The sequence below is a fragment of the Phaenicophaeus curvirostris genome, chromosome 2, assembly GCF_032191515.1.
Source record: "Phaenicophaeus curvirostris isolate KB17595 chromosome 2, BPBGC_Pcur_1.0, whole genome shotgun sequence".
NCBI lineage: Eukaryota > Metazoa > Chordata > Aves > Cuculiformes > Cuculidae > Phaenicophaeus > Phaenicophaeus curvirostris.
Genome location: NC_091393.1, coordinates 11210187 through 11223825, shown reverse-complemented (window position 1 = coordinate 11223825; position 13639 = coordinate 11210187). Strand labels below are relative to the sequence as shown.

Here is a 13639-nt window from a genome sequence, read left to right as displayed (position 1 = left end):
GGATAGCAAAAGGTTAGAATCAAATCACTGACTGATCAAGGAGTGTGGGGATACTACTGTGTGATGTGACTTGTAGGGGTGCTCTGTGGATGGAATGAAAACTGTGGTCTAGAAAGCATCTGGTGGAGCCGGGCATGACCCATCAAGAGGTTCTGAAAACACCAGTTCAGGAAACACTGTGACATGAAACTGAGAACTTGGCCCAAAGAGAAAGCAAGAAGTGCACTTCTGAGTAAACATACTAAGAAAATAGTTGAAACACAGTACGAACGGCTTCCTGCAGTTCCTGTTGTATGTGGGAAAGAGAAACTTTCAGACCACTAGGGCTAAGTCAGAAGAGACTTCTGACTATCACCAGTTCTTCCTTTCTGGCAAAAGTCTGTACAAAGTTTCAATTAAAGAGCAAACACTATAGTGCCTCCAGGTTCAAAGAGAAACAATGTTCTCTTCTGCAACCTACCCAGCATGCTGGTAGGTGTAAATTTTTCCATCCGCAGTGGAAATGTTAATGAGCAACAAGAGGTTATACTCTTGTTAAGTATAATGAGTAACAGAAAATTATTTGTTTACATTTCAATCTGATATTGAGAAATACAGCAGAGATTAAAAACCCACTAGGGGGAGCTGAGAAAACATAAAATCTAGTTTTCTTTCCATAATAGCAACTAGGTTATTTTAAAATTAAACACAGCCATTTGATAAAACAAGATGTGCATTTGAATGTGTAAAGAGGAGCTTCATCATGAGAGTTTTGCTGTTGACAGCTCAAGGAGGCTCTGCAGGAAAGATGAAATTGGAAGAAATCAACAGCAAGTTGTTGTTAGTGTAATGCAGCACCAAAAAAAAAAAAAAAAAAAAGGGTTTCTTTTTCCAGAACTCCTAAGAAATTGTGACACTAATTGTCAAAAATTGTCACGTCTAAAAAGCCATTAGGCTCATTCATGAAAGAGAAATCCATACAGCAATAACACTTCCAGCACCAGAAGGCTACATAGTACAGGCTGCCAGGAGCTGAGAAATCATTTCTGCAGAAGGATCACTGTCTTTTTCTCGTATTTATCCTCTTTCCCATAGCTTCTGCTACTGATTACTTTCACAGGAAGATACGGGGCTGTTTGGACCTCAGGTCTGACACAGCATGGCTACTTTCATGTTCTGAATTTCAATTCTTTCAAGTTTTTAATAGAGAAATTAGCTAAGCCTTACTGCAGCCAATGAAAAACAGCCAAGACAGGACAAACGGCATAGAGCAATCAGGCACATCTTGGTTTTTGGAGGACACATTCTCTATAATGAAATGATTTACCAGGATTATTTCTGGAGTATGTTAATTGTGTGTTATTCATGCCAAGAATATTTCATTCATAGTTCAAAATTCTCTGCCCTTTCTGTTGTGTTTGGTAGGACTTAGAAGAATAGGTAATGTCCCTTGTCATCACAAAGCAATTGCCTGCACTTAAAAGGTATTACAGCTTACAGTACCTTAGATTTATCATCCAAAATCAAAGTTACATTCTACTTTACTTGGCAGGAATAAAAGAACACTGAAAGTAGAATTTGTTGCAGTTAGAATAAGCTATTTGTGATTTTTACCAGATTTAACTGGAGAGGTGGCAGAGCGAGAAGACAGGAGGTGTGGGCATGCTGCTTATTTTTTACACTTACTTTCTTTACATAAGATACTTCTACAATCTGAGGAGGTCCCTCTATTTAAAACGCACATATTTGGTACTTTAAATTGTGCATCATCTTGGGTGCTCCCATTTCAAATGCAGACAGGAACTATTCTAAACCCCTTGTGAAAGTATTTTGATTTTATCCTTTCATTAAAAAAAAACCCAAAACACAACAAGAAAACAAAATAAAAAGCACTTTTGACTTCGCTTTGTACCGTAATTTCAGCTAAGGGTCTGCACAGCCCTCCCGGACTTTGCACCCCTGACATCTCTTCTGGCAAAGACTCTTCTGCAATCTGTCAGTTGTCACCTTGCTCAGTAACGGGCTGTAGCTCACCCAAGCCCCAGTCACTCACTGCCTCTCACACAAGCAGAGAGAGCAGATGTGACTGCTCTTAGCTCTGGTCATAAAGCAAGCAGCTATCCATTGATCTTGCTGTCAACAGAGGCTTTCTATGCAAGAAAATACCCATATTTTTGCATATCAAGCTTTTCTAGGGATTTTACTAGAGGACGGTAACTATATAGCAAAACCTTTACCAAAACAAAAGAGTCATGAGAGAACCTCTACTTCAAGGGAGAAATTAAAAGCTTCCTCACGATTTCTGATACCATTTTACTTCCCTGACTGTGACATTTCTTTGTTTGGTTAAGCTTCTTGGACAGAACACATATAGGAACCATTTCACCCAAACCAAAATGAAGCAACTTCTAGAATGAAATATGACAAGTGTTTAACACAGCAAGTGAGGATCATCCTATCCAACTGAAATTACAGGGAAGGATTTAAAGGCATGATATAATTATCCAAAGACTTAAGAGATGGATCATTGCCTTCCTAAGATGGTTAAAGCCAATGGAGACAGTCTCGGCTTTCTACTAATTTTAAAGATGGAAATTGTGAATATATTTTTATAGAGGGCAAGCGGATCACAGACTTTATTGAAAGCTGCCATAGTGTGCACCTTTTAAGAACCCTTCAGAAATCCAGCAAGGGCAGCATGCAAGAAGTCATCCCTTAGGAGAGCTTCACAGCATGTCATAGGATCACATCACTTATCAGTTGCTTCTGAGTTGATAGTAAAAGGCTGTTTACTTCCCTTTATTCCATGAAGAGGACACAAGGACCAAGAATCCTGGAATGCAAAATCCCTTAAAGAGGGTGCAAGAGTTGAGTCAGGCATTCTTACTTCGACTAATTGGGCTTCCTGTGTGTGCTACCTACACTATTCATGTATTTCCTAGCATGCTTACAAACCTGCTTTGAAGATTAGGATGCTGCACTTTCATCAGGTTCTGTAGACTGTAGTTTATATTAACTGGACTGGGTAGAAATTACCACTGAAGAGCCTCTAAGTTAATTAGAACTAACTTGGTAAACTGCTGCTAGCTTTCTTCCTTACTTTCATATCCATTAAAAAAATCCCCTTAGCATCAGACTATTAATGACTTTGCATGGACAGGGCTTGACAGGCTGAGAGAGTTGAGGTTGTTCAGCCTAGAGAAAAGAGGGCTCCAAGAAGATCTTATAGCGACCTTCCAGTACCTGAAAGGGGCTACAAGAAAGCTGGGGAGGGACTATTCACAAAGGCTTGTGGTGACAGGACGAGGGGGAACAGGTATAAACTGGAGAGGGGCAGGTTTAGGCTTAATATAAGGAAGAATTTCTTAACGATGAGAGTGGTGAGGCACTGGCACAGGTTACCCAGGGAAGCTGTGGCTGCCCCATCCCTGGGGGTGTTCAAGGCCAGGTTGGATGGGGCTTTGGGCAGCCTGGTCTGGTGGGAGGTGTCCCTGCTCATGGCAGGGGGTTGGAACTAGATGACCTTTAAAGCCCCTTCCAACCTTAACTATTCTGTAATTCTATGGTCAGACCATGCACTGCTTAGGGCTTGCTTATCACTGTCTGTACTGAGCCTGGGCTCTCTCTAAGCAGAATGAGTTTGGAAGCACATTCTTGGCAGCAGAGCAGCCTTGAGCTTGAGCATCACTGTATATCTGTAGTCCTATGAGGCTTATTACATTGCTCCTGGCGTCAGTGAAGTTCAGAACCAACAGAGGCAAAAGAGGAGTTAGAAACTCCAGAACAGGGTAAGAAGGAAGTGAGATGGAAAGGGTCAAAGGAAGCAGTGGTAAGGGTGCTATGGTGCCATAGTGGATGAGGAGCACAGAAAGTTACAATTTTCTTAAGTGAGAAACAGCTATAGGAAGATACTGTTTTAAAAATAAAAAAAAAAAATTAAATAATTGCGTTAAGCATTTGATTTAAACCACTGCTGGTAATTATTCTGTTTGAGTAAGGGATTCTAAAATAATAAAGACCAAATTATTCTCCTATACCCTGTGCATTTATGATGTCCTACTGTAAGACAGTGGATGTCAGATTTTGAACAGTCACTGGAAATAGGTAGTGAATGACTCCTAGAACCAAAAGTGTTTGCTCTTTATCTATTGTTCACCGAGAGGAGAAAAAGGAGAAGAGATCACATCATGGATAACGTCAGATTAAAGATCAGTAAAAACTGCCTGAAGAAAAGAATGTATCAGTGGAGAAAATGATAAAGAAGAAAAAGGGAAGAATAACATGGCAGTTGTGTCAAACTGTGGTGCAAGAATCCCCAAGGCAATGGAGCACTTTCACCAGCTGCTGATAAGGCAAGTCCACAAAAAATGATGCCAACAGCTCTATGCAAAAATAGCAAGAAGCTAAAAGAAATGCAAATAATTTTTGCAAGAGAACCACCCACAAAAGTCACCTTAAGGTTACCAACATCAAAATATAGCTCCTTTCAATCTAAAATCAAGCCTTTGTGCATGGGTGTTCAAATTGTACATATGTGCATTCAGCTGTGACAATACAGCACTGAAGTCTTTCTCTTTCTTCCTTGCCAATAGAAAGTGAAGTTCATGTCTGATGACCTTTGGATCAAGTATTAACTTTTTAAAATTAACTCGTTCAAGTAGAATTTATTAAAAAAACCCATAACTTGCAAAGAAAGACCTCATAGAGAAAGCACTGTTTTTCCAGTTTAAAAGATGTTGAACTATTTCTGTTTAGTTGTTAATTATTACCAAGTTACTAAATTAAAGAATTTAAATAATTTTTAATACATTACCTCAGCAGTTGTGAGGAACACATCTTCACCGATATGTTTCATTCCACATGAAATAACGCCCAGGGCAACTCCTGGGAACACATAGGCATTGTTACCCTGTCCAGGATAGAGAGTCTGTCCGCTTGGAAGAGTGACAGGATCAAAAGGACTTCCACTGGCAAAAATGCCACGTCCCTAAATTGTAACAAGAAAGCCAAAGAAAGCACATTAGTTGCAAGGATGCTGTTGAAGCATTTAATGCATCCCTTTAAACATCTATGACCGCAGACGCTGGGTTACACCTATTTAATATCTCTTTAGAGAGGGTGTTAGAGCTACTTAACTGAATTTGTCTCAAGAGCATCAGCATGCTGATCCTAAAGATCACCAGCAATTCTCTGATTATCTGAAGTCAAGGAGAAACAGCTGCCCTATTCAGGTGAGGGCTATCAGCACAATTTAGTGGAGGAGAGAGAGAGTTTATCTGTATGGATACAAGTTACACCATATCGCTTGTCCTGAGTACAAGAGAACTGGCCCTAACTCATTTTAAATTGCAGTTCACATGGGATCTCTAAATCACTTCCCAGGACCCAAACACAGGCACACAGCACACATCAGGCAGCTGCAGGGAGGAACAGAAGCCTGTGGAGTGACCCAGGTGTAGCACAAGGGCTCATGTTGCTAATGGCTAACACTAGCTAAGAGGAATATTAGACCTCGTGTTGTTCAGTAGCATGCACATTCAGAGCTGCGATACCACAAGAGTACCAAGAGATGAGCTGTAAGGGAGCTGCAAGTCCTATGGAGTCTCCTCATCCTCTGGGATGAGGAACACCCCGATGGGAACTGACTCCATGGAGGGCTGTTCAATGGTGGCGGAAAAGGCACCTCAGAGGTGACTCACCTGCAGCACTGCTATCCAGGTTTTACCCAGATCATTCCTGATATGCAGGGAGAAAGAATGTATTTCTACAGCAGGCAATGAAGTTTTGGACTAATGAGGTGAGTGACATTACACTGGCTCCTGCCTTGCCTTGGAGGGAGCACACTCGAATTTAAGCAGTAAATTTAGATGGAGAAGAAAAGCCAGCTTTTATTTATGCTAGCACTGCTGAAGTGGTAAACGTCACTGTTAAATACATCAGAGGTGCTTTGTGTCAGAAGTATCAATTCCTATTTTAGAGAACTGGAAGCATGCATTTTAAAATATGCCACTGTTCCTATTCAGCTCTTCAGAAGAATATTCTGTTTGTTTTGGTGTCATGCAGTATTATCATGGCCAGCTTATTATATGCTTTGGTGACAGATCAAATAATTGAAGGTATCTTTTGCTCTGCCTACCAGATGTCATTATCCACTATAACCAGCCCTTCATGTAGGCCACTTCTCTGGCTCTTGCACTGCGCTGTAATTGTGTCCTGTGCAGTGGAAAATCTGCAAGCTAAATTTGTCTTTTAAACACTTAGAAACTGTCATTCAAACTGCACTGTATTTGAGAAATCCAAACACAATCCACTGTGAAACACACAGTCAAGTATTCATACATTTCAAATTCTAGACTGAATTACTGGATAATATATTTATTAGCACTTCTATAATAATATAATAAAGAAACAAGCACAGTTCTCTTAATTTTCACCTATGTTTCCATAATAGAACTCCTTGCAAGAGAGTCAGCTATCCTAGTTCTTAATTAAGAATTACTGTAAAAATCCTATTTTCTGCACTGAAATATTCTCTTACCCTAAAGAGCATTTATAAAATCTCAGATCACATAACCACTAGGTTGGAAAAGGCCTCCAGGATCATTGAGTCCAACCATTCCTACCAAACACTAAACCATGCCCCTCAGCACCTCATCCACCCACGCCTTAAACGCCTCCAGGGAACTCTGCACTCTGCTAGTGCCCAATGACCCTTTCTGTGAAAAATTTTTTCCTAATGTTCAGCCTGAACCTCCCCTGGCGGAGCTTGAGGCCATTTCCTCTTCTCCTGTCCCCTGTCACTTGGAAGAAGAGGCCAGCACCCTCCTCTCCACAACCTCCTTTCAGGTAGTTGTAGAGAGCAATGAGGTCTCCCCTCAGCCTCCTCTTCTCCAGGCTAAACAACCCCAGCTCTCTCAGCCGTTTCTCATAAGGCCTGTTCTGCAGCCCGTTCACCAGCTTTGTTGCTCTTCTCTGGACTCGCTCCAGAGCCTCAACATCCTTCTTGTGGTGAGGGGCCCAGAACTGAACACAGGATTCGAGGAGCGGTCTCACCAGTGCCGAGTACAGAGGGAGAATAACCTCCCTGGACCTGCTGGTCACGCCGTTTCTGATCCAATCCAAGATGCCATTGGCCTTCTTGGCCACCTGGACACACTGCTGGCTCATGTTCAGTCGCTGTCAACCAACACCCCCAGGTCCTTCTCTGCCAGGCAGCTTTCCAGCCACTCTTCCCCTAGTCTGCAGCTGCACAGGGTTGTTGTGCCCCAAGTGCAGGACCCGGCATTTGGCCTTGTTAAACCTCATGCCATTGGACTCTGCCCAGCGGTCCAGCCTGTTCAGATCCCTCTGTTGATCCTCCCGACCCTCCAGCAGATCAACACTTCCACCCAGCTTAGTGCCGTCTGCAAACTTGCTAAGGGTGCACTCGATGCCTTCATCCAGGTCATTGATAAAGACATTGAACAGGGCTGGACCCAGCACTGAGCCCTCGGGGACGCCACTTGTAACTGGCCTCCAGTTGGATTTCACACCATTTCCCACCATTCTCTGGACCTGGCCATCCAACCAGTTTTCCACCCAGGAGAGTGTGCGCCTGTCCAGGCCAGAGGCTGACAGTTTCCGAAGCAGAATGCTATGAGAAATTGTGTCAAAGGCTTTGCTGAAGTCCAGGAAGACCACATCCTCAGCCTTTCCATTAGGAAATCATCCAGTAGGCGATGAAATGAAAAGCATGCTACTGTGTGCATATATTACACAAAGTGGTACAGTTAAAAAACAGGCTTTAATGATTGGTGATTACTGATGCTTTGGTTATAATAGACTTTGAGTCTTGCCTGACATCAATAAAAGCTATTAAATGTTTTTATGAGGGTGCATGCATGAAATTCAGTGAAATTGTCTGGATAAAATCTGAAAAACCTGTTGCTTAATTTAACTAATTTTTACTGACACACAGAGATGTGATTAGTACTTGCCACTCCACCCTCTGTCCTCCTCCCATTTTAATTTTTTTTTCAGATTTACTTTTCACTATGTATTCTGGAAACCTGTTAATTTTTTGTTACCTCTGTATATTTGTAGCACTGCTCAGCAGTACATTCTGCTTTGCTAGTAGGATTGCTGAGAGCAAAAATAATAGGTCGTTTGTTTAAAGCAGCCATATCCTGAAGAATTTGTTGAGTAAAAGCACCTCCAATTGCTGCAACTCCTAAAGAAGAAAAACACACACATAACAAGCAGACAAAAGCAATCCGTTCAAGGTAAGACATGCATGTCACTTTTAAAAGGATATAACTCCTTTTACTGCATACCTCCCTCTTTAAGACAGAAATGTACCACGTAACCTGCAGGTAGGTCCAGTAAGGAGTAGGAAAGTACAGGTCTGTCTCCTAAAATCTCATGCAACAGACTGGGTAGTTCCTCCCAAATCCAGTGTGTCAGGTATCTTTTTTTTTCCTGACATGATGATGAGCAAAGTCTGCCTTCAACAGCTGATATTTCCGTCATCTCCAGCCTCAGCTGATGAATAAACCCAATTTTGAGTCTAAGGCTTCCCTGAAAGCAACATTTTTTTTCAAACACACCTTCCTTTCCCTTCCCACCAGAGATGCTTTTCTATTCTCCATACTGCACTCACAACCTAAAAGGAGCGTGTGCGATATTTTTGAGATGCCAATACACTTATATTTCTGCCTAACCTGCAAGAGCTGGGAATCCAAGGATCAGATTCTTGCTTTCTACACCTTCAGTGAAAAACAAATGAGTAAACCTAAGGATCTTTATGTCCAGGGAGGCCCCTATCACTTGTATTGTAGAGAAGGTAGCCTCCTTCTTGCTCAGAGTCCCCAGAGCCTGGCTCCCTGTTCTGCTTTCCACACTGCATCCAAGTTTCAACAGCAGGAAAAAAGCTGTTGTTTCCTCTCTTGGGACAGTGGGAACGGATTCAAACTGGTGTGAGGAGAGAGTGTCTCTTGGGTCAGTACTCTAACCTCTAATATTTCATGCACAAATGAACATCTCAACACAGCTCACTCTAAAAGGACAGCTTGGTGTTTGCCTCAGGAGAGCAGAAGGTACAAGGGGACCTCACCTTGCAGAACTGTCTAGATGGTCAGACACGCTCCAGGCCTAACATTTCTTAAAAGTGCCTTGGAGTATTTTCTGACTGTTTCTACACAAAGCATGGTATCACCTTACAGAGACATCTTCAAGCACAGCCTATGTCCTAAAACAGGGAGAGGTGGGTGCCACACTGAAATTTTCTGAATTGTTTTAAATTGAGCTTTCCCAAGAGGTATATTGAAAGCCCACGCTCCCCATGACAGGCCCTTTAGGTGATGTTCAGTTGTGTAATGTGGGCCCAATAATATCTAAGAACCATTCAGTTATGCACCTGGCCAAAATTCATTTATTCTGACGCCGTGATAACTACAGAGACAACTCCTCAATTGGTGGAAATCAGTGACTTCTCTCAAAATTTAAACATCTCTTGCTCGAACATTTCTGTCACATACTACTATTTTTTGAAAATCTGAGCTCTCTGTACTTCACCTTCTATGACTAGACAAGGATGCTTAGATGCAAAAGCTCTGCTAGACCAGCTGGGACACTGTATGTTTGACTAATAGTTATGCCAGGTATCATTTTGACCCATTTGTGTAAGAGCCTGTTATATACACCTTAGTTTCTGGTTAGATCTGTAGTTGCCAAACATCTTCTAAAACTACTTCTGGAGAGCTAATAGTAAGAATGACAACTATCTTTGGTTATAAAGTTTAAAAAAATGCTCTGAACAACCCCACTGGCTATTTTTTTGGGGGGGCTGTTTGTTTGTTTTGAAATTCCATTTTCTTATATTTGGTCAGGATAAACTAAGGCTTTTCCTTGAGCTATGGCAAATAATGAAATGCATATGAGGATTCGCTGAGAGAGAGTTAAGTAAAACATTAGAAGAAGGACTATCAATAGCTTTTTTCTCATGACTCCTGCTGCCCACAGGAAGATAATGAATGTCTAGTCCTCCAAACAGGAGAAAAAAAAAATTTTCATTGCTGTTTCTGTTCGAAGAACCTTCACTATGCACTATGAGTGGGAGAAAGTGACCTTGAGGGAAAGCATCACATATATAAAAATGACACACAGTAAACCTCCATATTTCATGAGAGCAAACACTACCTAAGCATTCACACACCTTTATCTAAATAAATATCACAGATTATTCAATCTATTCTTCTGTTCCACTAGCTTCTTCAGTCTTGTACCTTTTAAATAAATGCTCTAGAATATTTGGTCTCTGTCTTGCAGTCATATCTTTATGGAGCATAGAAAAAGATAAGCTTTATCTCATTCATGATCATTGAGAAAAGCAGATTTTACTGAACAAGGTTCATGTGGTCTAGGCAGAGTTGAAAAGGTAGCTCTTCAAATGTAGGCTAATTTTCGCTGTGTCATTTCAGATTTTCCAGCATTTGATGAATGATTTTACTAGCCCAATATATGATTTTTCAAGTCTTACATATAAAAAGATTTATTTAAGAAGTACTTTCAATTCATTCCTGAAATTGTCACTGAAATATAATAATCAAACTGCAGCGAGCTGAGCAATCCTTTACTACTATCCTAAATCCTGCATCTCATACATAAAAAAAGTCCTTGCAAATCTATGTTTTGGTCTGCACAAAGGACTGGTGGCTAAGGACATAGATAAGAGGGAAAAGAAGATTCAGCTACAGCATGCACATATTTGCAGAGCTTTACATGTGCTTAGCTTACTTTTCTCAGTCTAAGTTTAAGGCTATTTGTATTACACCATCCACACTAAATAAGTACTAATTTAGGAAGGTGATAAGGTTCTTCATCAGATGTTTAAACTAACTCAGATTATTGACCCTGTAAAATGGATGACACTGAGTGAAAGCAGCGTTACATACTTGGATAGTTACTATTTGTTCAGTTGCTTAATAGAGTCCATTATGCACCTAGTGTTTTCTAAAAACAGACAAAGGTAAACTCTGTGGGGAGGAACTTGATCTTGTCTTCAGACAAAGCCACATTTCTTTTTTTTTCCAACAAAGAATAAGGTCATTGCTTTAAAGTAAAAGAAATTACCTATTAACACGGATGGTTTTATATCTCTCACAATATCCTCTAGATTTTTCATTTCACCGTGTTCATGGGCAAAACGTTGTTTCTCAGATGTTAATGAGGCCCGCCCCTGAGTAAGAAAAAGAAGAAAAATATATTTATTATAAGTTCAATGGAACCTAATATCCTGGGATAATCAGTTTACAAAGTATCTGGTTTTAACATGTCCTATTTTCATTTCTAGTTTTGCATCTATCACAAGTACGACATTAAACAAAGGAACATTGTGTGCAGCTAACACGCTTGGGATAATTTAAGACCAATTTATTTCTTTTAGGAGTAGGTAAATTAAATTCAACATTTTTACTTTAAATTCATAACTGCTATATTAACATGAAAGCATCAATAATTTCTTCGTTGAACCATTCTTAAAGCTAATTTTACCTGCTAATATTTAGCCAAAGGCTTAAAGTTACTAACAGTAAACCATAAATATATTTATATGGCAAACAGTATGGATACATCAGGGCGAGGGGGATTCATAACTTAGCAATACAAAAATAGTTTCTCCTAGTTATTTTCAGCTTTGCTTGTGTCTGAAAGTATTGAGACTATATGGGAGGAGTATATAGAGTAGCCTATATTTTGCTCCATGTTTTTCATATTTAAATAATTCATTTTTAAGGATGGAATAAAAATTATTCTAATCAGAGGTCTGGTGCACCATTTGCTTGAAAAAAAACCGACTCAGCTGTGAAACAAGATTTGTCCTGATCAATACCAGCAGTTTACACCCACTGATATCCAACAGGGTTTCCAAATGGAATACGATAGATGCAGGAAAAGGGGCTATAGAATATCATTGACATTGGCTGAGCTGCAAGCAGGGCTTCAGCTCAGTGGAAGTAGCATGGATGTGGGACAAGAAGGGGCCAGAATTTGTGAAAATTATATAAGTTGTCTAAATACGTGAACCTCTGTACACAGGCATCTGACAGTTTCAGCAGAAGAGTTTAAAACACATACATCTCCACCCTCCTCTCTGTTCTTGTGCCTGCAGAAAATATTGCTGTAAAGGCACTTTTCAAGCACAAATCTAGAAGATGGTGTCAGCCCCTCCAACACCTTAGAATTTCAGACAGCAAGAAGAAGATTATACAGATAAATATGGAAATACACCAGGAAAACAGAACGCTAAATGTACTTTTGACCAAATAGCCTGAACAGATCTATATCATCTTCCTAGCCACATCTTTTCCCACTGAAAAGATTGAAAGTTTCCTCAATCTTAGCAAGATAGTTAAAATAGTACTGAAGTATTGGAACAGATTTCTACGAATTTCACAAGTTTGGCTCAGTTAAGGGCTGTACACACTACCAGATTCAAGTCAAGATTATTTTTTTAATGGCGTTTTTGCTTAATTTTAACAAAACCAAGAAATCCAATGCTACATTTCAGACCACGATTCTGCTATATGGCAGTGTGTGGCTGTGCCACTCCCATCTCTGAAGCTTCTCTGCTGGTCCTCAGACAGCCACTGCAAGGACTAGTAGACACAAGGAAAGGCCATTTTTCATTTCCAGCTGCAAGAAAAGCATTTCCATCCCGAGGGTACCACAGGAAGCTGTGGAAAACTGTTATGTGGTCGGGGCTGATTGAGCTAGTCTGCCTCATAAGGATGCCAGCTTCTTTTGGCTCATCCATGATTACAAGGAATTTCCAGACAATTCTCTTCTACAGATCTATTTACATGCCAAAAAATAGAATTTTTAAATTAAGGGTATGTCAGAGTGTGCTTATTTGGGCCTTAAGTGTTCTCCTGGAATGATTAGCATGGAAATACTGAAACAAGGGCACCTGGTTTGCTCTGCAGATAAAATGTAAATTTCTCAGCCTCAAGAGAATGCCACAATATTAACCATTTTTGGCATATTCACACTCAAATCATTCCACCATCAATATACATTTTGAAGTCTGCCATGTACTAGCAACCCAGCAGGTGTCCCCACAGTCTACACACAAGGTTTTAGATTCATCTCATTTTAAAGCAGCATTTTTCCCTAACATTTTCATGAGAAAAATATGAAGTTTTCTTTTTAGTCACCAAAGAATAAAATTTATTTCTGACTTCCAGGCCCAAAGCTTGTTGTTCAGAATAACTCAAAATACTATAATAAAAATCACTTTGCAATCTAATCAGCAACTTGGAGGTAGGTTTCCTGGGGAGCTGGGAACATGTGCCATACACAGCCATACGATACCATACTGCTCCTTCGTTGGTTCCTTAACAGCTTATCAGGCTGCTATTGAGAAGTCAGTTTTTGGTCTGTCTTAAAATTCATCCTCCCTGGAGACTGTCCTGGTCTACCAAGAAAAAAGAAATCACCTATCCAAGACCTATGACCAGCTCATTCTTCAGGCTGTGGCAACCTGGTAGCTCCAAGCTCCTCCAGGATCTGCAGATCTAGGCAGAACTCTCAGGAAAGGCGATCTCTGATTTTTTCTACAGTGCATAACAGCCAAAAGGTGAGGCTGACATCCTTAGTGGAGAAAAATATTGATATTCTTCCATTT

General features: G+C 40.4%; 1 protein-coding gene across 2 annotated transcripts in view; it reads right to left on the bottom strand.

The window, feature by feature from the left end:
• ME1 (malic enzyme 1) overlaps nt 1-13639 on the bottom strand; it is a 175380-nt gene that overhangs the window by 4200 nt on the left and 157541 nt on the right. For both annotated transcript variants that reach the window (XM_069851267.1, XM_069851268.1), the window contains exons 10-12: nt 11089-11194; nt 8046-8188; nt 4793-4966 (exon numbers count right to left, since the gene is read on the bottom strand). In XM_069851267.1, the coding sequence (XP_069707368.1) occupies nt 4793-4966; nt 8046-8188; nt 11089-11194 (423 nt within the window). The remainder of the gene's footprint in view (nt 1-4792; nt 4967-8045; nt 8189-11088; nt 11195-13639) is intronic.